The 27,372-nt window shown below is 42.5% G+C and overlaps 1 protein-coding gene across 14 annotated transcripts in view; it reads right to left on the bottom strand.

Annotated features, from left to right (window-relative positions):
* LOC110524924 (polypyrimidine tract-binding protein 3) overlaps positions 1 to 27,372 on the bottom strand; it is a 102,768-nt gene that overhangs the window by 6,485 nt on the left and 68,911 nt on the right. For 10 of the 14 annotated variants that reach the window (XM_036976560.2, XM_036976559.2, XM_090233584.1 and 7 more), the window contains 7 exons: positions 16,140 to 16,307; positions 15,533 to 15,643; positions 11,676 to 11,850; positions 7,471 to 7,545; positions 2,656 to 2,774; positions 1,876 to 1,909; positions 898 to 990 (listed from right to left, as the gene is read on the bottom strand). In XM_036976560.2, coding sequence (XP_036832455.2) covers positions 898 to 990; positions 1,876 to 1,909; positions 2,656 to 2,774; positions 7,471 to 7,545; positions 11,676 to 11,850; positions 15,533 to 15,643; positions 16,140 to 16,307 — 775 coding nt within the window. The remainder of the gene's footprint in view (positions 1 to 897; positions 991 to 1,875; positions 1,910 to 2,655; positions 2,775 to 7,470; positions 7,546 to 11,675; positions 11,851 to 15,532; positions 15,644 to 16,139; positions 16,308 to 27,372) is intronic. The other 4 variants (XM_090233578.1, XM_090233585.1, XM_090233579.1 and 1 more) reach the window with 1 other exon arrangement.

The following is a 27,372-nucleotide window of genomic DNA, read 5'->3' as shown; positions in this document are numbered from 1 at the left end:
CTGGAGGAGACGAGACAGTCAGACACAGTACAGCCTGACACAGCTAGCTAAGCATGTCTGCTGGCCATTTGCAGTAGATTAGAGAACCAGGGAGGAGAAGGGGCCAGGTCAGAGAAGTGTACAGACTGTTTCCGTTTACGACTGGTTTCCTGGACAGATTAAGCCTCGATTAAAAAGCCCTTTCAACTGAGATTCTATTTTTAGTCCAGGACTAGTTTAAATGTGTGTCTGGTAAACCAGCCCTTAGTGATTTACCAAAAGAAAATGGTGTCTAATTCCTTAGTCTGAACATTTTATATAATAAATTATTATAATATGTTATGATATCATATTTTCACATTTGTTTGTATGTTTACCTGTTCTGTTGTCTCAGTATAACAGTGGGATCTGTTCTGTTGTCTCAGTATAACAGTGGGATCTGTTCTGTTGTCTCAGTATAACAGTGGGATCTGTTCTGTTGTCTCAGTATAACAGTGGGATCTATTCTGTTGTCTCAGTATAACAGTGGGATCTGTTCTGTTGTCTCAGTATAACAGTGGGATCTGTTCTGTTCTCTCAGTATAACAGTAGGATCTGTCCTCTCAGTATAACAGTAGGATCTGTCCTCTCAGTATAACAGTAGGATCTGTCCTCTCAGTATAACAGTAGGATCTGTCCTCTCAGTATAACAGTGGGATCTGTCCTCTCAGTATAACAGTGGGATCTGTCCTCTCAGTATAACAGTAGGATCTGTCCTCTCAGTATAACAGTAGGATCTGTCCTCTCAGTATAACAGTAGGATCTGTCCTCTCAGTATAACAGTAGGATCTGTCCTCTCAGTATAACAGTAGGATCTGTCCTCTCAGTATAAGAGTAGGATCTGTCCTCTCAGTATAACAGTAGGATCTGTCCTCTCACCAAGCTGTGCCTGAGTAGCGTCGGCCATCTGGATTAAGGCATTCTCTTTCTTGTTGAACAGAATCTTGACCCGATGCACATCACCATACACCCCTAGAGAGAGAGAGAGAGAAGGAGGGGAGGGAGAGATAGAAGGAGAGCAGAGGGGGAGGAGGGGGGAGGGAGAGATAGGAGGGCAGAGCGAGAGGGGGAGGAGAGGGGAGGAAGAGAGAGAGGGGGGAGGAGAGGGAGGGGGGAGGGAGATATAGAAGGGGGGGCAAAGAGAGTGGGGAGGAAGGAGAGATAGGGGGAGGGAGAGATATAAGGGGGTCAGAGAGAGAGAGAAGGGGGGAGGGAGAGAGAAGGGGGAGGAGAGATAGAAAGGGGGCAGAGAGAGACAGCGAGAAGGGAGAAATGAGAGAGAATGGGGGGCAGAGAGAGAGAAAAGGGGGTGAGAGAGAGAAATGGGGGGATGAGAGAGAGAGATAGAGAGGAGGTAGAGATAGAAGGGAAGCAGAGAGAAAGGGGGGAGGAGGGAGGTAGGGGAGAGAGAGAAGGGGGATGGCAGAGAGAAAGGGGGGGAGAAGGGAGGAGAGAGAGGGGGAGGAGGGGGGAGAGAGATAGAAGGGGGAGGGCAGAGAGGTGTGAGGCACATACAGTACATTACTTCTCTGCATTGTTTAGTCCCGTGTGTTAGAGGGAGATAGAGGTGTGTGTGTGTGTGTGTGTGTGTGTGTGTGTGTGTGTGTGTGTGTGTGTGTGTGTGTGGACTGACAGAACAGAGAGGATTCCGGATGAGTGGTTAGACAGGAAGTATCCTTATCAGCCAATCACAGATTACCGTGGTTACTGTTAGTCACGGTAACCACGGTAGCCACACACGCAGGCTATGCAGTGCCTAACAACCAAAGCCATTACTACATTTGTCCCATCTCAATGCTTGTCTTTATGAAATCTAATAAATATATTTCAGCCAATAATAAATCCAAGTCTCCTTACCAAATAGGATGAACAGTTCGTGTGGTGATATGCTCTGCAGGGAGAAAGAGGTAGAAGAATGAGGAAGTCAGTCAGCTGGTTAAGTTAAGACTGGTGTGGTGTGATATACATTGCTCTCTAATTAAATTGGCTCAGTAGCCAACCAAGCCTGTTCCATTTCCTTTCCTTGTATCATATTGATGGCATCATCAGACGTAGCCAGCCACCCAGGCAGCCAGCCAGCCACCCACCCAGCCAGCCAGCCACCCACCCAGCTAGCCAGGCAGCAACCCAGCTAGCCAGGCAGCCACCCAGCCAGTCAGGCAGCCAGCCAGCCAGGCAGCAAGCCACCCAGCCAGGCAGCCAGCCAGCCACCCAGCAAGCCAGCCAGCCAGCCACCCAGGCAGCCACCCACCCAGCCAGCCAGCCACCCAGATAGCAACCCAGGCACCCAGCCAGCCAGTCAGCCAGTCAGGCAGCCAGCCACCCAGCTAGCCAGGCAGCCACCCAACCAGCCAGTCAGGCACCCAGCTAGCCAGGCAGCCAGCCAGCCACCCAACCAGCCAGCCAGGCAGCAGTAGCTCAGCCCTAATGCTGCTTATCTGAAGAATCCAATAAGACCCAGCAGAATTCTATTCAACACGTTAAGTCCCTAATGGCCCCCTATACCCTATGTAGTGCACTACTTTAGACACAAAACCCATTGTGCCTTGGTCAAAAGTAGTACACTATATAGGGAATAGGGAGCCATTAGGGACGAAAACAATGGGGATATTGACAGGGTCACAGGGGGTCACTCACATCGGGGTTGAGGTTGGAGACAAGGAGAACAGAGTGAACGGCGGTGGGCGCCATGCCGTGCAGAGTCATCCGTCCCGAGACGAGGGGTCCCATTCCTGCCATCGTGTGCATGGACAGACCTGGGGGCATGCATGAGAGCAGGTCAAAGGGCGGGCCGACTGGAGAAGGGAGAGGACTCAGGGTCATAGGAGGAGGGAGGGCCCTTGGTCAGAAGGAGGAGGGGAGGAGGGGGGAGGGCCCTTGGTCATAGGAGGGAGGGGAGGAGGGGGAGGGCCCAGGGTCATAGGATGGAGGATAGGAGGACCCTTGGTCCTAGGAGGGAGAGGGGAGGAGGGGGGCCCAGGGTCATAGGAGGGAGAGGGGGAGGGGAGGGCCAAGGGTCATAGGATGGAGGATAGGAGGGGGGAGGGCCCTTGGTCCTAGGAGGGAGAGGGGAGGAGGGGGGCCCAGGGTCATAGGAGGGGGAGGGGAGGGCCAAGGGTCATAGGAAAGAGAGGAGGAGGGGGGAGGGCCCAGGGTCAGAAGGAGGAAGGGAGGAGGACTCAGGGTCAGAAGGAGGAGGGGGGAGGGCCCTTGGTCAGAAGGAGGAGGGGTGGAGGGGGGAGGGCCCAGGGTCGTAGGAGGGAGAGGAGGAGGGCCCAGGGTCATAGGAGGGAGAGGAGGAGAGGGGGCCAAGGGACATAGGAAAGAGAGGAGGAGGGGGAGGGCCCAGGGTCATAGGAGGGAGAGGAGGAGGGCCCAGGCTCGTAGGAGGGAGAGGAGGAGGGGGAGGGCCCAGGGTCATAGGAGGGAGAGGAGGAGGAGGAGGGCCCAGGGTCATAGGAGGGAGAGGAGGAGGGGGGAGGGCCCAGGGTCATAGGAGGGAGAGGAGGAGGGGTAGGGGAGGAGGGGGTAGGGCCCAGGGTCATGGGAGGAGGGGGTAGGGCCCAGGGTCATGGGAGGAGGGGGGAGGGCCCAGGGTCATAGGAGGGGGAGGGGTAGGGGTAGGGAAGGAGGGGGGAGGGCCCAGGATCATAGGAGGGAGAGGAGGAGGGGGAGGGTCTAGGGTCATAGGAGGGAGAGGGGGATGAGGGGGGAGGGCCCAGGGTCATAGGAGGGGAGGGCCCAGGGTCATAGGAGGGAGGGGAGGAGGGCCCAGGATCATAGGAGGGGTAGGGGAGGAGGGGGGAGGGCCCGGGGTCATAGGAGGGGGAGGGCCCAGGGTCATAGGAGGGAGAGGAGGAGGGGGAGGGCCCAGGGTCATAGGAGGGAGGGGAGGAGGGCCCAGGGTCATAGGAGGGAGAGGAGGAGGGGGAGGGCCCAGGGTCACAGGAGGGAGAGGAGGAGGGGGGAGGGCCCAGGGTCATAGGAGGGAGGGGAAGAGGGGGGAGGGCCCAGGATCATAGGAAGGAGAGGGGGAGGAGGGGGGAGGGCCCGGGGTCATAAGAGGGGGAGGGCCCAGGGTCATAGGAGGGAGAGGAGGAGGGGGAGGGCCCAGGGTCATAGGAGGGAGGGGAAGAGGGGGGAGGGCCCAGGATCATAGGAAGGAGAGGGGGAGGAGGGGGGAGGGCCCGGGGTCATAAGAGGGGGAGGGCCCAGGGTCATAGGAGGGAGAGGAGGAGGTGGAGGGCCCAGGGTCATAGGAGGGAGAGGAGGAGGGGGAGGGCCCAGGGTCATAGGAGGGAGAGGAGGCCCAGTGTCGTCTGGGTTAGGGGGAGAATTTGGTTGGCAGGGATGTCCTTGTCCCATCGCTCACTAGCGACTCCTGTGGCGGGCCCGGGCGTAGTGCACGCTGACACGGTCGCCAGGTGTACGGTGTTTCCTCCGACACAATGGTGCGGCTGGCTTCCGGGTTAAGTGGGCATTGTGTCAAGAAGCAGTGCGGCTTGGTTGGGTTGTGTTTCAGAGGACGCACGGCTCTCGACCTTCACCTCTCCGAGTCCATACGGGAGTTACAGCGATGAGACAATTGGATACCACAAAAAAGGGGTAAAAGTAACAAAAAGAAAGAACTGCAACGCTGCTGGGTTTTTCACGCTCAACAGTTTCCTATGTGTATCAAGAATGGTCCACCAACCAAAGGACATCCAGCCAACTTGACACTTTTGGATAAATAGCGTGCCTAATTTCAACTTCCTGCTACTCATGCCAAGAATATAAGATATGCATATTATTAATAGATTTGGATAGAAAACACTGAAGTTTCTAAAACTGTTTGAATCATGTCTGTGAGTATAACAGAACCTATGTAGCAGGCAAAACACAGAGGACTAACCATTCAGATTGTTTTTTTGAGGTCTCTGTCTGTTCACTGAGTTCTCATTGGGAAACAATATTTCTTAGGAACTTGTTTTCAGTTCCTACCGCTTCCACTGGATGTCACCAGTCTTTGGAATTTGGTTGAGGTTATTCATTTGTGCAATGATGAAGTAGGCCAATTAGGAACTGCGTAACACTGTTGAGAGTTGTGCAAGACATGAAAAGTAGCGTTGGTTTGTTGTCTTTCTGTATTGAACACAGATTGCACCATCTACAATTTGATCGATTATTAACGTTAAAAAATACCTAAAGTTGTATTACAAAAGTAGTTTGAAATATTTTGGCAAAGTTTATAGGCAACTTTTGAACTATTTTGTAGTGACGTTGCGTTTTTTGGAAGCTGTTTTTGTCTGGATCAAACGCGCTTTATAAATGGACATTTGGATATATATGGACGGAATTAATCGAACAAAAGGACCAATTGTGATGTTTATGGGACATATTTGAGTGCCAACAAAAGAAGATCGTCAAAGGTAAGGCATGTTTTATATTTTATTTCAGCGTTTTGTGTAGCGCCTGCAGGGTTGAAATATGCTACCCTCTTCGTTTACTGTTGTGCTATCATCAGATAATAGCTTCTTATGCTTTCGCCGAAAAGCCTTTTAAAAATCTGACATGTTGGCTGGATTCACAACGAGTGTAGCTTTAATTGAGCATCTTACATGTGTGATTTAATGAAAGTTTGCTGCATTTTCCCTGGTTTTTGCCCAAGTGGGACGTGACTGTCCCGACTATCCGTAAGAAGTTTTTAAACACAATTTTACTCCTGAACTTATTTAGGCTTATTTTGCCCCACTGACCAAAGCAGTGTACCACAGAGCCTTCGGGAAGGATTCAGACCCTTTCACCTTTTACTTATTTTCCACCATCATTTGCAAATTAATTCATTAAAAATCCTACTATTTTGTCTGTCATAGTTGAAGTGTACCTATGATGAAAATTACAGGCCTCTCTCATCTTTTTAAGTGGGAGAACTTGCACAATTGGTGGCTGACTAAATACTTTTTTGCCCAACTGTATATAAATGTAATGTTTAAGTTTTTTAAAATGTTTAATAAATTCGATTTTTTTAAATTTTTTTAAACTAGTTTTTACTTTGTCATTATGAGGTATTGTGTGCAGATTGATGAGGGGGAAAAAACAATTGAATACATTTCAGAATAAGGCTGTAATGTAACAAAATGTGTAAAAAGTGAAGGGGTCTGAATTTGAGACGCAGCCTGGGAGTGGGAGGAGGAGGATGATGGTGGTGATGTACCAATAGAAATATAAGGGCTAAAACACAATTCAATGGGGATGGTGTGGTCTGAGGGGCTATGTCTGTCTTTGGACCTACCTACCTACCTACCTACCTACTTACTTAGGGAGTATGGAGCTGGAGGAGGGTGATAGTGGGGTGGTACCTACATATATAGGGGGTATGGGGCAGGAGGAGGGTGATAGCTACCTATATAGGGTGTATGTGACAGGAGAAGGGTGATAGCTACCTATATAGGGGGTATGGGGCTGGAGGAGGGTGATAGTGGGGGGGTACCTACCTATATAGGGGGTATGGGGCTGGAGGAGGGTGATACCTACCTATATAGGGGGTATGGGGCTGGAGGAGGGTGATAGTGAGGTGGTACCTACCTATATAGGGGGTATGGGGCTGGAGGAGGGTGATACCTACCTATATAGGGGGTATGGGGCTGGAGGAGGGTGATAGTGGGGTGGTACCTACCTATATAGGGGGTATGGGGCTGGAGGAGGGTGATAGCTACCTATATAGGGGGTATGGGGCAGGATGAGGGTGATAGTGGGGTGGTACCTACCTATATAGGGGGTATGGGGCTGGAGGAGGGTGATACCTACCTATATAGGGGGTATGGGGCTGGAGGAGGGTGATAATGGGGTGGTACCTACCTATATAGGGGGTATGGGGCTGGAGGAGGGTGATACCTACCTATATAGGGGGTATGGGGCTGGAGGAGGGTGATAGTGGGCGGTACCTACCTATATAGGGGGTATGGGGCTGGAGGAGGGTGATAGTAGGGTGGTACCTACCTATATAGGGGGTATGGGGCAGGAGAAGGGTGATAGCTACCTATATAGGGGGTATGGGGCAGGAGAAGGGTGGTACCTACCTATATAGGGGGTATGGGTGCTGGAGGAGGGTGATAGCTACCTATATAGGGGGTATGGGGCAGGAGAAGGGTGGTACCTACCTATATAGGGGGTATGGGGCTGGAGGATGGTGATACCTACCTATATAGGGAGTATGGGGCTGGAGAAGGGTGATACCTACCTATATAGGGGGTATGGGGCAGGAGAAGGGTGATACCTGCCTATATAGGGGGTATGGGGCTGGAGGAGGGTGATAGAGGGGTGATGCCTACCTATATAGGGGGTATGGGGCCAGAGGAGGGTGATAGTGGGGTGATACCTACCTATATAGGGGGTATGGGGCAGGAGGAGGGTGATACCTACCTATATTTGGGGGTATGGGGCAGGAGGAGGGTGATAGTGGGGTGTACCTACCTGCTTGGGAGAATCCGATTGTGGGGCAAAAACCTGCTGCCCCAGCATAAGGCGAAGAGATGATACCTGGAGCACCTGGAAACACAAATCAATCAATCAATTAATCAAGTGTGTATTATAAAGCCTTGTTAACCCACCCTAAACCCCAAAGAGCAAATCAGTCGAAACACTCCTTAGACCACACAAAGACACATAGGGGAGAGTGGGGTAAACACTCCTTAGACCACACAAAGACACATAGGGGAGAGTGGGGTAAACACTCCTTAGACCACACAAAGACACATAGGGGAGAGTGGGGTAAACACTCCTTAGACCACACAAAGACACATAGGGGAGAGTGGGGTAAACACTCCTTAGACCACACAAAGACACATAGGGGAGAGTGGGGTAAACACTCCTTAGACCACACAAAGACACATAGGGGAGAGTGGGGTAAACACTCCTTAGACCACACAAAGACACATAGGGGAGAGTGGGGTAAACACTCCTTAGACCACACAAAGACACATAGGGGAGAGTGGGGTAAACACTCCTTAGACCACACAAAGACACATAGGGGAGAGTGGGGTAAACACTCCTTAGACCACAAAGACACATAGGAGAGAGTGGGGTAAACCCTCCTTACCTAACAAACACTTGTTTAGCACAGGCTTAACACCTAACAAATACTTGTTTAACACAGGCTTAATTCCATAAAAAATCTGCTGTTTCCAGCTACAATAGTAATTTACAACATTAACAATGTCTACACTGTCACGGATCCCTCCTGAACATTCATTACTCACACATGGCCCCTATTCCCACTGATTAGTAATTGTATAAGTGTGTCCTTGGTTTCTCATTGTCCTATCGATTATTGTTACAATGTCTGTTGGTGGGTGTGAGTACCTGTGCTGTGTGTAATTTGGGTATAATAATAAACCCTATTACACATTGCTGCGCCTGTCTCCCGACCCTTTATACCAGCGTGACGTACACTGTATTTCTGATCAATTTTATGTTATTTTAATGGACAAATGTGTTTTTCTTTCAAAAACAAGTACATTTCTATGTGACCCCAAACTTTTGAACGGTAGTTTGCAAAATATACTTTTGGTATATGTTTATTTAACCTTTATTTAACCAGGCAAGTTAGTTAATAACATATTCTTATTTTCAATGACGGCCTAGGAACAGTGGGTTAACTGCCTGTTCAGGGGCAGAATGACAGATTTGTACCTTGTCAGCTCGGGGATTCGAACTTGCAACCTTCTGGTTAATAGTCCAACGCTCTAACCACTAGGCTACCCTACCGCCCCATAAGCATTATGACTTCTCTAATAATAAATCATTTGACCTTGACTTGACTATCTTTTGAGCCTAAATGGCTTACCAGTTTTTCCATCTGGTTTCTCCTTCACAAACTCCATGAAATTATGACATCTTCCTAAATATTTGGTCAAATTGTTAATTTTGTGTAAAGTTTCCAAGAAACAAGGGTGGATCAACTTACCCCACTCTCCCCTCCTGTATAAAAGTAACCATTCACAACATTCTGAATATTCAATGCTGAGATTCCAAATTCAAGCCCCCTACAATCTGTGAAATTCCATAAAACACATTCTTCTTTTTGCCCCTCAAAACAACACCAAGCAATCCCAAACGGAACACTGCATTTCAATTTCCTCATAGAGGGAGTTGTTGGAATGGCAGTACAGGAAATTAAAATGTTGGAAGGTTCACAGTTCATTAAAGAAGAATGTTCACAGGCTCAGTCCAGACAAGCATTTCACTCTCACAGACAGGAGAGTTAGGTCCCAAATGGCTCGTTATTCCCTACATAGTGCACTACTTTTGACCAGTGCCCATATAGTGAGCAATATAGGGAATTTTGCCATTTGGGACGCAGTCTTTACTCTACAGAACCAACCAGTTTCCTCCTCAGGACAGCAGAGAGCTAGGTGTCTCAACAACAACACATGATGACGGTTGGTTGAACCAGTTGACTGTGATTTAATAATGGGACATCACGGTTTAATAATGGGACATCATGGTTTAATAATGGGACATCACGGTTTAATAATGGGACATCACGGTTTAATAATGGGACATCACGGTTTAATAATGGGACATTATTGATTAATAATGGGACATCATGGTTTAATAATGGGGCATCATGGTTTAATAATGGGACATCATGGTTTAATAATGGGACATTATGGTTTAATAATGGGACATCATGGTTTAATAATGGGACATCATGGTTTAATAACGGGACATCATGGTTTAATAATGGGACATCATGGTTTAATAATGGGACATCATGGTTTAATAATGGGACATCATGGTTTAATAATGGGACATCATGGTTTAATAATGGGACATCAAGTTTAATAATGGGACATCACGGTTTAATAATGGGACATCACGGTTTAATAATCTGACATCACGGTTTAATAATGGGACATCATGGTTTAATAATGGGACATCATGGTTTAATAATGGGACATCACGGTTTAATAATGGGACATCACGGTTTAATAATGGGACATCATGGTTTAATAATGGGACATTATTGATTAATAATGGGACATCATGGTTTAATAATGGGGCATCATGGTTTAATAATGGGACATCATGGTTTAATAATGGGACATTATGGTTTAATAATGGGACATTATTGATTAATAATGGGACATCATGGTTTAATAATGGGACATTATTGTTTAATAATGGGACATCATTGTTTAATAATGGGACATCATGGTTTAATAATGGGACATCATGGTTTAATAATGGGACATCATGGTATAATAATGGGACATCACGGTTTAATAATCTGACATCACGGTTTAATAATCTGACATCACAGTTTAATAATGGGGCATCATGGTTTAATAATCTGACATCACAGTTTAATAATGGGGCATCATGGTTTAATAATGGGACATCATGGTTTAATAATCTGACATCATGGTTTAATAATCTGACATCATGGTTTAATAATGGGACATCATGGTTTAATAATGGGACATCATGGTTTAATAATGGGACATCATGGTTTAATAATGGGACATCATGGTTTAATAATGGGACATCACGGTTTAATAATGGGACATCACGGTTTAATAATGGGACATCATGGTTTAATAATCTGACATCACGGTTTAATAATGGGACATCAAGTTTAATAATGGGACATCATGGTTTAATAATGGGACATCATGGTTTAATAATGGGACATCATGGTTTAATAATGGGACATCAAGTTTAATAATGGGACATCACGGTTTAATAATGGGACATCATGGTTTAATAATGGTGAATTCACCAGCAACCACCCACCTTGGGTTGTGTGTGTGTGTGTGTGTGTGTGTGTGTGTGTGTGTGTGTGTGTGTGTGTGTGTGTGTGTGTGTGTGTGTGTGTGTGTGTGTGTGATTAGGAAAGGGGTGGGTGGTGGTGCATCTTGTTGTTCCAGGCTGCTTTATAAATCAGAAGAGCTGTCTGAACAGAGGGTTGCTGGAGATACTGAGAAAACACACACACACACACACACACACACACACCCTGAGCAGCGGCTCAGTTCTGTGGGCAGTAGGACAACGTGGCCTTTGTATCGAATGATAAAAAGGCAAGATTTCTATTTGATGTATGTGTGCAGCAGTGTGCTCCAAGCTGATAGCATTAACATCACATAGACACACAGGAACACCATCACCATCATCATCATCATCACCATCATCAGCAGCCAGGGAACCAGCCAACCAACAACAGACATCCACAACGTCCCTGGCTAGGAATTAACCATTTTAAATGGCAGTAATAGGAGAAATCACATCATTCTAAGGGAAATGATTTACCCAAATCAGCCAACACAACAACACTGATAAGAGGTAGAGTTTTCAACCGTAAACAGAATAACCATTAAACCGTGCAGGAGATGGATGACAGGGTATTGTCGAACAATCTATACCCTTCACCAGGACTCATTCGCTGACGTCACAGTTCCACAAGGAGCTTTATATAGAGTGAGAACAGTAGCTAATTGGACGAGTTGTGAATGAGACAGAGGGAGGAGACAGGACATGGATTGGACAGAGAAGAAGGGTGAAGGGGACAGAAAGGAAGTGGATGAGACTGTTTAGCATGGGGGGCTAAGAGTGACATTAGCTTATGGGAAATTCTAACTGTTCTTGGTCTTAGTAATAACTGTGTTTGATCTCACCGAAGGCGGCGGTCATACCAGGGTCCATGGTGGGCTGTCCGTCTCCGGAGGGAAGGTCCAGGCGGGTGAAGTCTCGGCTCTTGTCGTTGTTGTACTTCACATTCAGGCTGGTCAGCTTGGAGAACTCCACACGCAGAGTGCAGCACGCGTTATAGATGTTCTGGCCATCCAAAGTCTGGAGAGAGACAGACAAACAGAATGGGTGTTAGATCAACCAATTGAAAAGGACAGACTTTCATTGGGCCAATTGTATACCAAAGTATTCAGAATTGTGTAAACTATTTCATGGTAACTGGCTCCCAGTTACGTTTTAATATCTCTCAGACCTCCATAGAGAAAGACATGGTCCTAGTGAAGAAAGAATTGCCCCTTTATAGTGTATACTGTACCACTCAGAGAATATAGAACAACAAGCTCCTCTGTAGAGCAGTTACTGTACCACTCAGAGGATATAGAACAACAAGCTCCTCCGTAGAGCAGTTACTGTACCACTCAGAGAATATAGAACAACAAGCTCCTCTGTAGAGCAGTTACTGTACCACTCAGAGAATATAGAACAACAAGCTCCTCTGTAGAGCAGTTACTGTACCACTCAGAGGATATAGAACAACAAGCTCCTCTGTAGAGCAGCAGTTACTGTACCACTCAGAGGATATAGAACAACAAGCTCCTCTGTAGAGCAGTTACTGTACCACTCAGAGAATATAGAACAACAAGCTCCTCTGTAGAGCAGTCCATCCAGGGAGACTGCTCTACCTCTCCATCTCACTCTCACCCCCTCGTCCCCCAACCACTCCCTCAAAAAAACTTGCACTGGACACAGGGCATGTAACCTCTGTTGTTCATCAGAAGCAAAAAAGGGAAATAGCTCAAAAGGTAAGAACCTGTAGGACAGTGGTCGCCAACCTGGTCGATCTTCAAGGCATTGCTAGTCGATCACCAAACACGTGGCTATGAATTTGAGGCAGATGCAGTGCGGCTGGAGCTTTGCCATCAGGTGGAAGACGGTGTCTCTCTGGCCAGTCTCACCGGAGGAAAGCAAGGAGAAAGCAGAGACCATGAGAGGCTCCCTCCCTCGGCTGAGACTAATGCCGTGTTCAAAACAACTGGGAACTCGGAAATGTTTCACTTACGACTTCAGTGTGTTCAAGACAACTAGAAACTAAAAAAACACGATCTGACTGGGAAAAATCATTTTGAACAGTCATCCAACTTGGAATTCTAAGTTGGAAACTCTAGCATCTTTCTAGAGCTCCGACTTTCAGACCTGAAGATCAACAACGTCATAATTTGACCTGGGTTTTTTTTTGTTCCCAGTACTCTTGGAAGTACCATGACCATTTGATGCAGATACAAAGCAAATTTAATCTGTGTCTTGCTGGAAGCCCCACCGTCCACAGGTGATAAGTGATTCATTCCTTCAATTATTCCGTTCTTCACCTTGGTCTGAACAGGAACGATTCATGCTACTGAAACAAACAAGTGGAACACCAGACTGTCTTACGTTGTTGACCCAACTAAACTGTCCCTTAGTGGTAAAGCGTGCTCTCCCCATGGACGTTGTGGGCTGAAGTTAGTATGGTCCTAATGAGTTTCCTAATCACAAGCATGTATTCTTCTCCCTTAGTTTTCACTCTACAATAAAACAATGTCAGTGGGCGTTTACAAAAAATTAGCTGAGAGCCTGAATTACCATTAATTTATGTAGTAAATAAGTAGTGAAACACGGGCATTGAGTAGAACCTGTGAGGTTAGTGATGAATAGTAAATTAGTTGGGTCTTTTCATGAGGGAGTGGTGATATACTGCCACCTGGTGGCGACTATAAACAATTGCATAATAAGACCTATTATAAATTGATGGACTCGACTCGTGACCCGACCATTGGGGACTCGGACTTGGACTCGAGTCAGACTTCAGCCATGGGGACTCGTGTCTCGAATTGGCCTTGGGTTTTAGTGACTCGACTACAACACTGGTGGCTGGTGTGTGTGATTTGAGATTTGTGGGCTCTAGCTACAGCCAGGTGTTGCATGGAGATGGAGGAGGCCAGGCAGTAAAACACATCTCTCGTCCAAACACACATCTATGAAGAAACCGAGAGCTCATTTTTCTTTATTTTGGGATAGTGACCTGTTAAAGTGTCCTGGAGTAAGGTATGTTTTTTCAAATGTTTTTTTATCAAGTCCCTCAGTCGAGCACCTGATTCCCTTCATGTTCAAGCTAGACTGAAGCGTGTTTGGGTAATGTTTTGCTACACCCACAATAACATCTGCTAAATATGTGTATGTGACCAATCAAATTTGATACAGCATGGTTGGGGTTGTATTGGGATGTATTGGGAAAAAGACCAAAAGGCTAGATAGAACCAAGGGTTGTAATGGAGACCAAGACTTATCTGGGCTAAACTGAGCTGAGAGGGAATATATCTGATATTATTTTAATGCTTTTATCCAAACACATCAGGACATATCTGACATTATTAAGGCTTTTATCCAAACACATCAGGACAGAAATAGACAGACTCTAGATCCGGCTTCAGGATGAGATCTTTGTTATGCTCTCTCCTGCCTCTTCTGACTGCTGCGTGATGTTTTAGAGCTGTGCTGCTATTCCTCACAGTTACATCAGGTTGTCTGACATCCAAATACCTAGCCAAAGACCTAGCCAGAGACCTAGCCAGAGACCTAGCCAAAGACCTAGCCAAAGACCTAGCCAGAGGCCTACCAAAGACCTAGCCAAAGACCTAGCCAAAGACCTAGCCAGAGGCCTACCAAAGACCTAGCCAAAGACCTAGCCAAAGACCTAGCCAGAGGCCTACCAAAGACCTAGCCAAAGACCTAGCCAAAGACCTAGACCTAGCCAAAGACCTAGCCATAGGCCTACCCAAGACCTAGCCAAAGACATAGCCAAAAACCTAGCCAGAGGCCTACCCAAGACCTAGCCAAAGACCTAGCCAAAGGCCTACCCAGAGACCTAGCCAGAGACCTAGCCAAAGACCTAGCCAAATACCTAGCCAAGGACCTAGCCAAAGACCTAGCCTAGCCATTTCCACCCCATGTGGTACATACCACTGGGGTGGTGGGCATTTATAGAGTCAGTACGTACCACTGGCGTGGTGGGAATTTATAGAGTCAGTACGTACCACTGGTGTGGTGGGCATTTATAGAGTCAGTATGTACCACTTTGGCGTGGTGGGCATTTATAGAGTCAGTACATACCACTGGCGTGGTGGACATTTATAGAGTCAGTACGTTCCACTGGTGTGGTGGGCATTTATAGAGTCAGTACATACCACTGGCGTGGTGGGCATTTATAGAGTCAGTACGTACCACTGGTGTGGTGGGCATTTATAGAGTCAGTATGTACCACTTTGGCGTGGTGGGCATTTATAGAGTCAGTACGTACCACTGGTGTGGTGGGCATTTATAGAGTCAGTACGTACCACTGGTGTGGTGGACATTTATAGAGTCAGTATGTACCACTTTGGCGAGGTGGGCATTTATAGAGTCAGTACGTACCACTGGTGTGGTGGGCATTTATAGAGTCAGTACGTACCACTGGTGTGGTGGGCATTTATAGAGTCAGTACGTACCACTGGTGTGGTGGACATTTATAGAGTCAGTATGTACCACTTTGGCGAGGTGGGCATTTATAGAGTCAGTACGTACCACTGGTGTGGTGGGCATTTATAGAGTCAGTACGTACCACTGGTGTGGTGGGCATTTATAGAGTCAGTACGTACCACTGGCGTGGTGGGCATTTAAAGAGTCAGTATGTACCACTTTGGCGTGGTGGGCATTTATAGAGTCAGTACGTACCACTGGTGTGGTGGGCATTTATAGAGTCAGTACCTACCACTTTGGCGTGGTGGGCATTCATCGGGTCAGCATATTGTAGCAGGGCCTGGAACTGGTTGTTCTTGGTGAAAGTGATGATCTTCAGGACCGTCCCGAACTTAGAGAAGATCTACGGAGGCAAAACAAAAACCAAGTTCATATAAACATTTCTCTTAGGCTACTTAGCACCATACTCTCATTCAGTATTCTGTGTTATGATCTGGGCTCCTCTCAATTCATCTTTCCTTGATTCCTCTCTCCGCATCTTCTCAAAGAGCATTCGGAGAAGGTCAAAGGGGAGGGACTATTGAGATAGAGCCATAGTGCAATGGTGCAGCACCTCCAGTGATACAGGGTAAAAGAGGTTAGAGGTCAGATGTCAGGGTTACCTGGTGTAGGACCTACAGTGATACAGGGTAGAAGAGGTCAGGGGTCAGGGTTACCTGGTATAGGACCTTCAGTGATACAGGGTAGAAGAGGTTAGAGGTCAGGGGTCAGGGTTACCTGGTGTAGGACCTCCAGTGATACAGGGTAAAAGAGGTTAGAGGTCAGATGTCAGGGTTACCTGGTGTAGCAACTTCAGTGATACAGGGCAGAAGTGGTTAGAGGTCAGGGGTCAGGGTTACCTGGTGTAGGACCTCCAGTGATACAGGGTAGAAGAGGTTTTCTACAATGATGCGCAGCACGGGGCTCTGTCCCGGCATCAAGGCTCCATCACTGCCCGATGCTGAACCGCCCATCGCCATGTTCCCAGAATGCACTGCATTGACCGCCTGCAACGCTGCCTGAGCTCTCTGTTGGGGAAAGGAGTAGAGAGGGGAAGAGGGGGAGGAGAGTGGAGGAAGAGAGGGAGGAGAGTGGAGGAAGAGAGGGAGGAGAGTGGAGGGAGAGGAGGAGAGAGGGGAAGTGAGGGAGGAAAGTGGAGAAGGAGGTGAGAAGAGAGGAGGAGAGGAGGAAGAGAGGGAGAAGAGAGGGAGAGTGGAGAAGGTGAGAAGAGAGGAGGAGAGGAGGAAGAGAGGGGGAAGAGAGGAGGAGGGGGAGGAGAGGAGGAAGAGAGGGGGAAGAGAGGAGGAGAGGAGGAAGAGAGGGAGAGTGGAGAAGAGAGGGGGATGTTGGGTTTAACACCCTAAGCAAACAATAATCATATGATATACAATAACTAAATAAGAAAGAGAGAAAGAAAGACAGAGAAAGAGAGAAAGAGAGAAAGAGAGAAAGAGAGAAAGAAAGACAGAGAGAGAGAGAAAGAGAGAGAGAGAGAAAGAGAAAGAGAGAGAAAGAGAGAAAGAGAGAAAGAGAGAAAGAAAGACAGAGAGAGAGAGAGAGAAAGAGAGAGAGAGAGAAAGAGAAAGAGAAAGAGAGGTTGTAACATTATACTGTACAGTAGATTAGAGCTGGCAAGAATCAGCAGACAGTTGTGGACTGGACACGCCTGCTGCTGGAATTGTCATATCACACAATCAGTTCCCAAATGGCAACCTGTAACCTACAGTACAACCTATAACATACAGTATAACCTGTAACCTGTAACCTACAGTACAACCTATAACATACAGTATAACCTGTAACCTGTAACCTACAGTACAACCTATAACATACAGTGTAACCTATAACCTACAGTATAACCTGTAACCTACAGTATAACCTATATCCTACAGTATAACCTATAACCTACAGTATAACCTATAACCTACAGTATAACCTACAACCTGTAACCTACAGTATAACCTATAACCTACAGTATAACCTATAACCTACAGTATAACCTATAACCTACAGTATAACCTATAACCTACAGTATAACCTACAACCTGTAACCTACAGTATAACCTATAACCTACAGTATAACCTATAACCTACAGTATAACCTACAACCTGTAACCTACAGTATAACATGTAACCTACAGTATAACCTGTAACCTACAGTATAACCTGTAACCTACAGTATAACCTATAACCTACAGTGTAACCTGTAACCTACAGTATAACATGTAACCTACAGTATAACCTGTAACCTACAGTATAACATGTAACCTACAGTATAACCTGTAACCTACAGTATAACCTGTAACCTATAACCTACAGTATAACCTATAACCTACAGTATAACCTGTAACCTACAGTATAACCTATAACCTACAGTATAACCTGCAGTATAACCTATAACCTACAGTGTAACCTGTAACCTACAGTATAACCTGTAACCTACAGTATAACCTATAACCTACAGTGTAACCTGTAACCTACAGTATAACATGTAACCTACAGTATAACCTGTAACCTACAGTATAACCTATAACCTACAGTATAACCTATAACCTACAGTATAACCTGTAACCTACAGTATAACCTATAACCTACAGTATAACCTGCAGTATAACCTATAACCTACAGTGTAACCTGTAACCTACAGTATAACATGTAACCTAGAGTATAACCTGTAACCTACAGTATAACCTATAACCTACAGTGTAACCTGTAACCTACAGTATAACCTGTAACCTACAGTATAACCTATAACCAACAGTATAACCTATAACCTACAGTATAACCTGTAACCTACAGTGTAACCTGTAACCTACAGTATAACCTATAACCTACAGTATAACCTGTAACCTACAGTATAACCTATAACCTACAGTATAACCTGTAACCTACAGTGTAACCTGTAACCTACAGTATAACCTATAACCAACAGTATAACCTATAACCTACAGTATAACCTGTAACCTACAGTATAACCTATAACCAACAGTATAACCTATAACCTACAGTATAACCTGTAACCTACAGTGTAACCTATAACCTACAGTATAACCTGTAACCTACAGTGTAACCTGTAACCTACAGTATAACATGTAACCTACAGTATAACCTGTAACCTACAGTATAACCTATAACCTACAATATAACCTATAACCTACAGTATAACCTATAACCTACAGTATAACCTATAACCTACAATATAACCTATAACCTACAGTATAACCTATAACCTACAGTATAACCTATAACCTACAGTATAACCTGTAACCTACAGTATAACCTGTAACCAACAGTATAACCTATAACCTACAATATAACCTATAACCTACAGTATAACCTATAACCTACAGTATAACCTATAACCTACAGTATAACCTGTAACCTACAGTATAACCTATAACCAACAGTATAACCTATAACCTACAGTATAACCTATAACCTACAGTATAACCTGTAACCTGTAACCTACAGTATAACCTATAACTTACAATATAACCTATAACCTACAGTATAACCTATAACCTACAATATAACCTATAACCTACAGTATAACCTATAACCTACAGTATAACCTATAACCTACAGTATAACCTGTAACCTACAGTATAACCTATAACCTACAGTATAACCTATAAACTACAGTATAACATGTAACCTACAGTATAACCTATAACCTACAGTATAACCTATAAACTACAGTATAACCTGTAACCTACAGTGTAACCTGTAACCTACAGTATAACATGTAACCTACAGTATAACCTGTAACCAACAGTATAACCTATAACCTACAGTATAACCTGTAACCTACAGTATAACCTATAACCTACAGTATAACCTATAACCTACAGTATAACCTGTAACCAACAGTATAACCTATAACCTACAGTGTAACCTGTAACCTACAGTATAACATGTAACCTAGAGTATAACCTGTAACCTACAGTATAACCTGTAACCTATAACCTACAGTATAACCTGTAACCTACAGTATAACCTATAACCAACAGTATAACCTATAACCTACAGTATAACATGTAACCTGCAGTATAACATGTAACCTACAGTATAACCTATAACCTACAGTATAACCTATAAACTACAGTATAACCTGTAACCTACAGTATAACCTATAACCTACAGTATAACCTGTAACCTACAGTATAACCTGTAACCTACAGTAAAACCTGTAACCTACAGTATAATCTGTAACCTACAGTATAACCTATAACCTACAGTATAACCTGTAACCTACAGTATAACCTGTAACCTGTAACCTACAGTATAATCTGTAACCTACAGTATAACCTGTAACCTACAGTATAACCTGTAACCTGTAACCTACAGTATAACCTATAACCTACAGTATAACCTGTAACCTACAGTGTAACCTATAATCTACAGTATAACCTATAACCTCCAGTATAACCTGTAACCTATAACCTACAGTATAACCTGTAACCTACAGTATAACCTATAACCTACAGTATAACCTATAACCTACAGTATAACCTGTAACCTGTAACCTACATTATAACCTATAACCTACAGTATAACCTGTAACATTCAGTATAACCTGTAACATGTAACCTATAGTATAACCTGTAACTTACAATATAACCTATAACCTACCGTATAACCTGTAACCTACAGTATAACCTGTAACCTATAACCTACAGCATAACCTACAGTATAACCTATAACCTACAGTATAACCTGTAACCTGTAACCTGTAACCTACAGTGTAACCTATAACCTACAGTATAACCTATAACCTGTAACCTACAATATAACCTATAACCTACAGTATAACCTATAACCTACAGTATAACCTATAACCTACAGTATAACCTGTAACCTACAGTATAACCTGTAACCAACAGTATAACCTATAACCTACAATATAACCTATAACCTACAGTATAACCTATAACCTACAGTATAACCTATAACCTACAGTATAACCTGTAACCTACAGTATAACCTATAACCAACAGTATAACCTATAACCTACAGTATAACCTATAACCTACAGTATAACCTGTAACCTGTAACCTACAGTATAACCTATAACTTACAATATAACCTATAACCTACAGTATAACCTATAACCTACAATATAACCTATAACCTACAGTATAACCTATAACCTACAGTATAACCTATAACCTACAGTATAACCTGTAACCTACAGTATAACCTATAACCTACAGTATAACCTATAAACTACAGTATAACATGTAACCTACAGTATAACCTATAACCTACAGTATAACCTATAAACTACAGTATAACCTGTAACCTACAGTGTAACCTGTAACCTACAGTATAACATGTAACCTACAGTATAACCTGTAACCAACAGTATAACCTATAACCTACAGTATAACCTGTAACCTACAGTATAACCTATAACCTACAGTATAACCTATAACCTACAGTATAACCTGTAACCAACAGTATAACCTATAACCTACAGTGTAACCTGTAACCTACAGTATAACATGTAACCTAGAGTATAACCTGTAACCTACAGTATAACCTGTAACCTATAACCTACAGTATAACCTGTAACCTACAGTATAACCTATAACCAACAGTATAACCTATAACCTACAGTATAACATGTAACCTGCAGTATAACATGTAACCTACAGTATAACCTATAACCTACAGTATAACCTATAAACTACAGTATAACCTGTAACCTACAGTATAACCTATAACCTACAGTATAACCTGTAACCTACAGTATAACCTGTAACCTACAGTAAAACCTGTAACCTACAGTATAATCTGTAACCTACAGTATAACCTATAACCTACAGTATAACCTGTAACCTACAGTATAACCTGTAACCTGTAACCTACAGTATAATCTGTAACCTACAGTATAACCTGTAACCTACAGTATAACCTGTAACCTGTAACCTACAGTATAACCTATAACCTACAGTATAACCTGTAACCTACAGTGTAACCTATAATCTACAGTATAACCTATAACCTACAGTATAACCTGTAACCTATAACCTACAGTATAACCTGTAACCTACAGTATAACCTATAACCTACAGTATAACCTATAACCTACAGTATAACCTATAACCTACAGTATAACCTATAACCTACAGTATAACCTGTAACCTGTAACCTACATTATAACCTATAACCTACAGTATAACCTGTAACATTCAGTATAACCTGTAACATGTAACCTATAGTATAACCTGTAACTTACAATATAACCTATAACCTACCGTATAACCTGTAACCTACAGTATAACCTGTAACCTATAACCTACAGCATAACCTACAGTATAACCTATAACCTACAGTATAACCTGTAACCTGTAACCTGTAACCTACAGTGTAACCTATAACCTACAGTATAACCTATAACCTGTAACCTACAGTATAACCTATAACCTACAGTATAACCTGTAACCTACAGTATAACCTGTAACCTGCAACCTACAGTATAACCTGTAACCTACAATATAACCTGTAACCTACAATATAACCTATAACCTACAATATAACCTGTAACCTACAATATAACCTGTAACCTACAGTATAACCTGTAACCTACAGTATAACCTGTAACCTACAGTATAACCTGTAACCTACAGTATAACCTGTAACCTACAGTATAACCTGTAACCTGTAACCTACAGTATAACCTATAACCTACAGTATAACCTGTAACCTGTAACCTACAGTATAACCTGTAACCTACAGTATAACCTATAACCTACAGTATAACCTGTAACCTACAGTATAACCTGTAACCTACAGTATAACCTGTAACCTGTAACCTACAGTATAACCTATAACCTACAGTATAACCTGTAACCTACAGTATAACCTGTAACCTACAGTATAACCTGTAACCTGTAACCTACAGTATAACCTGTAACCTACAGTATAACCTGTAACCTACAGTATAACCTGTAACCTGCAACCTACAGTATAACCTATAACCTACAGTATAACCTATAACCTACAGTATAACCTATAACCTACAGTATAACCTGTAACCTGTAACCTGTAACCTACATTATAACCTATAACCTACAGTATAACCTGTAACATTCAATATAACCTGTAACCTGTAACCTATAGTATAACCTGTAACTTACAATATAACCTATAACCTACAGTATAACCTATAACCTACAGTATAACCTATAACCTACAGTATAACCTGTAACCTACAGTATAACCTGTAACCTACAGTATAACCTATAACCTACAGTATAACCTGTAACCTGTAACCTACAGTATAACCTATAACCTACAGTATAACCTATAACCTACAGTATAACCTGTAACCTACAGTATAACCTATAACCTACAGTATAACCTGTAACCTACAGTATAACCTGTAACCTACAGTATAACCTGTAACCTGTAACCTACAGTATAACCTGTAACCTACAGTATAACCTGTAACCTACAGTATAACCTGTAACCTGCAACCTAAAGTATAACCTATAACCTACAGTATAACCTATAACCTACAGTATAACCTATAACCTACAGTATAACCTGTAACCTGTAACCTGTAACCTACATTATAACCCATAACCTACAGTATAACCTGTAACATTCAATATAACCTGTAACCTGTAACCTATAGTATAACCTGTAACTTACAATATAACCTGTAACCTACAGTATAACCTATAACCTACAGTATAACCTGTAACCTACAGTATAACCTGTAACCTATAACCTACAGCATAACCTACAGTATAACCTATAACCTACAGTATAACCTGTAACCTGTAACCTGTAACCTACAGTGTAACCTATGACCTACAGTATAACCTATAACCTGTAACCTACAGTATAACCTATAACCTACAGTATAACCTGTAACCTACAGTATAACCTGTAACCTGCAACCTACAGTATATCCTGTAACCTACAGTATAACCTGTAACCTACAGTATAACCTGTAACCTACAGTATAACCTGTAACCTACAGTATAACCTGTAACCTGCAACCTACAGTATATCCTGTAACCTACAGTATAAACTGTAACCTACAGTATAACCTGTAACCTACAGTATAACCTACAGTATAACCTGTAACCTACAGTATAACCTGTAACCTGCAACCTACAGTATATCCTGTAACCTACAGTATAACCTGTAACCTACAGTATAACCTGTAACCTACAGTATAACCTGCAACCTACAGTATATCCTGTAACCTACAGTATAACCTATAACCTACAATATAACCTATAACCTACAGTATAACCTATAACCTACAGTATAACCTATAACCTGTAACCTACAGTATAACCTATAACCTACAGTATAACCTGTAACCTACAGTATAACCTGTAACCTACAGTATAACCTGTAACCTACAGTATAACCTGTAACCTGCAACCTACAGTATATCCTGTAACCTACAGTATAACCTGTAACCTGTAACCTACAGTATAACCTATAACCTTCAGTATAACCTACAGTATAACCTATAACCTACAGTATAACCTGTAACCTACAGTATAACCTGTAACCTACAGTATAACCTATAACCTACAGTATAACCTGTAAACTACAGTATAACCTGTAACCTACAGTATAACCTATAACCTACAGTATAACCTATAACCTACAGTATAACCTATAACCTGTAACCTACAGTATAACCTATAACCTACAGTATAACCTGTAACCTACAGTATAACCTGTAACCTACAGTGTAACCTGTAACCTACAGTATAAACTGTAACCTACAGTATAACCTATAACCTACAGTATAACCTATAACCTACAATATAACCTATAACCTACAGTATAACCTATAACCTGTAACCTACAGTATAACCTATAACCTACAGTATAACCTGTAACCTACAGTATAACCTGTAACCAACAGTATAACCTGCAACCTATAATATAACCTATAACCTACAGTATAAACGGTAACCTACAGTATAACCTGTAACCTACAGTATAACCTATAACCTACAGTGTAACCTGTAACCTACAGTATAACCTATAACCTACAGTATAACCTATAACCTGTAACCTACAGTATAACCTATAAACTACAGTATAACCTGTAACCTACAGTATAACCTATAACCTACAGTATAACCTGTAACCTACAGTATAACCTGTAACCTACAGTAAAACCTGTAACCTACAGTATAATCTGTAACCTACAGTATAACCTATAACCTACAGTATAACCTGTAACCTACAGTATAACCTGTAACCTGTAACCTACAGTATAATCTGTAACCTACAGTATAACCTGTAACCTACAGTATAACCTGTAACCTGTAACCTACAGTATAACCTATAACCTACAGTATAACCTGTAACCTACAGTGTAACCTATAATCTACAGTATAACCTATAACCTCCAGTATAACCTGTAACCTATAACCTACAGTATAACCTGTAACCTACAGTATAACCTATAACCTACAGTATAACCTATAACCTACAGTATAACCTATAACCTACAGTATAACCTGTAACCTGTAACCTACATTATAACCTATAACCTACAGTATAACCTGTAACATTCAGTATAACCTGTAACCTGTAACCTATAGTATAACCTGTAACTTACAATATAACCTATAACCTACCGTATAACCTGTAACCTACAGTATAACCTGTAACCTATAACCTACAGCATAACCTACAGTATAACCTATAACCTACAGTATAACCTGTAACCTGTAACCTGTAACCTACAGTGTAACCTATAACCTACAGTATAACCTATAACCTGTAACCTACAGTATAACCTATAACCTACAGTATAACCTGTAACCTACAGTATAACCTGTAACCTGCAACCTACAGTATATCCTGTAACCTACAGTATAACCTGTAACCTACAATATAACCTGTAACCTACAGTATAACCTGTAACCTACAGTATAACCTGTAACCTACAGTATAACCTGTAACCTACAGTATAACCTGTAACCTACAGTATAACCTGTAACCTGTAACCTACAGTATAACCTATAACCTACAGTATAACCTGTAACCTGTAACCTACAGTATAACCTGTAACCTACAGTATAACCTATAACCTACAGTATAACCTGTAACCTACAGTATAACCTGTAACCTACAGTATAACCTGTAACCTGTAACCTACAGTATAACCTATAACCTACAGTATAACCTGTAACCTACAGTATAACCTGTAACCTACAGTATAACCTGTAACCTGTAACCTACAGTATAACCTGTAACCTACAGTATAACCTGTAACCTACAGTATAACCTGTAACCTGCAACCTACAGTATAACCTATAACCTACAGTATAACCTATAACCTACAGTATAACCTATAACCTACAGTATAACCTGTAACCTGTAACCTGTAACCTACATTATAACCTATAACCTACAGTATAACCTGTAACATTCAATATAACCTGTAACCTGTAACCTATAGTATAACCTGTAACTTACAATATAACCTATAACCTACAGTATAACCTATAACCTACAGTATAACCTATAACCTACAGTATAACCTGTAACCTACAGTATAACCTGTAACCTACAGTATAACCTATAACCTACAGTATAACCTGTAACCTGTAACCTACAGTATAACCTATAACCTACAGTATAACCTATAACCTACAGTATAACCTGTAACCTACAGTATAACCTATAACCTACAGTATAACCTGTAACCTACAGTATAACCTGTAACCTGTAACCTACAGTATAACCTGTAACCTACAGTATAACCTGTAACCTACAGTATAACCTGTAACCTGCAACCTACAGTATAACCTATAACCTACAGTATAACCTACAGTATAACCTATAACCTACAGTATAACCTGTAACCTGTAACCTGTAACCTACATTATAACCTATAACCTACAGTATAACCTGTAACATTCAATATAACCTGTAACCTGTAACCTATAGTATAACCTGTAACTTACAATATAACCTATAACCTACAGTATAACCTGTAACCTACAGTATAACCTGTAACCTATAACCTACAGCATAACCTACAGTATAACCTATAACCTACAGTATAACCTGTAACCTGTAACCTGTAACCTACAGTGTAACCTATAACCTACAGTATAACCTATAACCTGTAACCTACAGTATAACCTATAACCTACAGTATAACCTGTAACCTACAGTATAACCTGTAACCTGCAACCTACAGTATATCCTGTAACCTACAGTATAACCTGTAACCTGTAACCTACAGTATAACCTATAACCTTCAGTATAACCTACAGTATAACCTATAACCTACAGTATAACCTGTAACCTACAGTATAACCTGTAACCTACAGTATAACCTATAACCTACAGTATAACCTGTAACCAACAGTATAACCTATAACCTACAGTATAACCTGCAACCTATAATATAACCTATAACCTACAGTATAAACTGTAACCTACAGTATAACCTGTAACCTACAGTATAACCTATAACCTACAGTGTAACCTGTAACCTACAGTATAACCTATAACCTACAGTATAACCTATAACCTGTAACCTACAGTATAACCTATAAACTACAGTATAACCTGTAACCTACAGTATAACCTATAACCTACAGTATAACCTGTAACCTACAGTATAACCTGTAACCTACAGTAAAACCTGTAACCTACAGTATAATCTGTAACCTACAGTATAACCTATAACCTACAGTATAACCTGTAAACTACAGTATAACCTGTAACCTGTAACCTACAGTATAATCTGTAACCTACAGTATAACCTGTAACCTACAGTATAACCTGTAACCTGTAACCTACAGTATAACCTATAACCTACAGTATAACCTGTAACCTACAGTGTAACCTATAATCTACAGTATAACCTATAACCTCCAGTATAACCTGTAACCTATAACCTACAGTATAACATGTAACCTACAGTATAACCTATAACCTACAGTATAACCTATAACCTACAGTATAACCTATAACCTACAGTATAACCTATAACCTACAGTATCACCTGTAACCTGTAACCTACATTATAACCTATAACCTACAGTATAACCTGTAACATTCAGTATAACCTGTAACCTGTAACCT

This window comes from Oncorhynchus mykiss, chromosome 5, assembly GCF_057628025.1.
Source record: "Oncorhynchus mykiss isolate SJ-2025 chromosome 5, ASM5762802v1, whole genome shotgun sequence".
Taxonomy (NCBI): Eukaryota; Metazoa; Chordata; class Actinopteri; order Salmoniformes; family Salmonidae; genus Oncorhynchus; species Oncorhynchus mykiss.
This window is presented reverse-complemented; position numbering and strand designations above follow the sequence as displayed.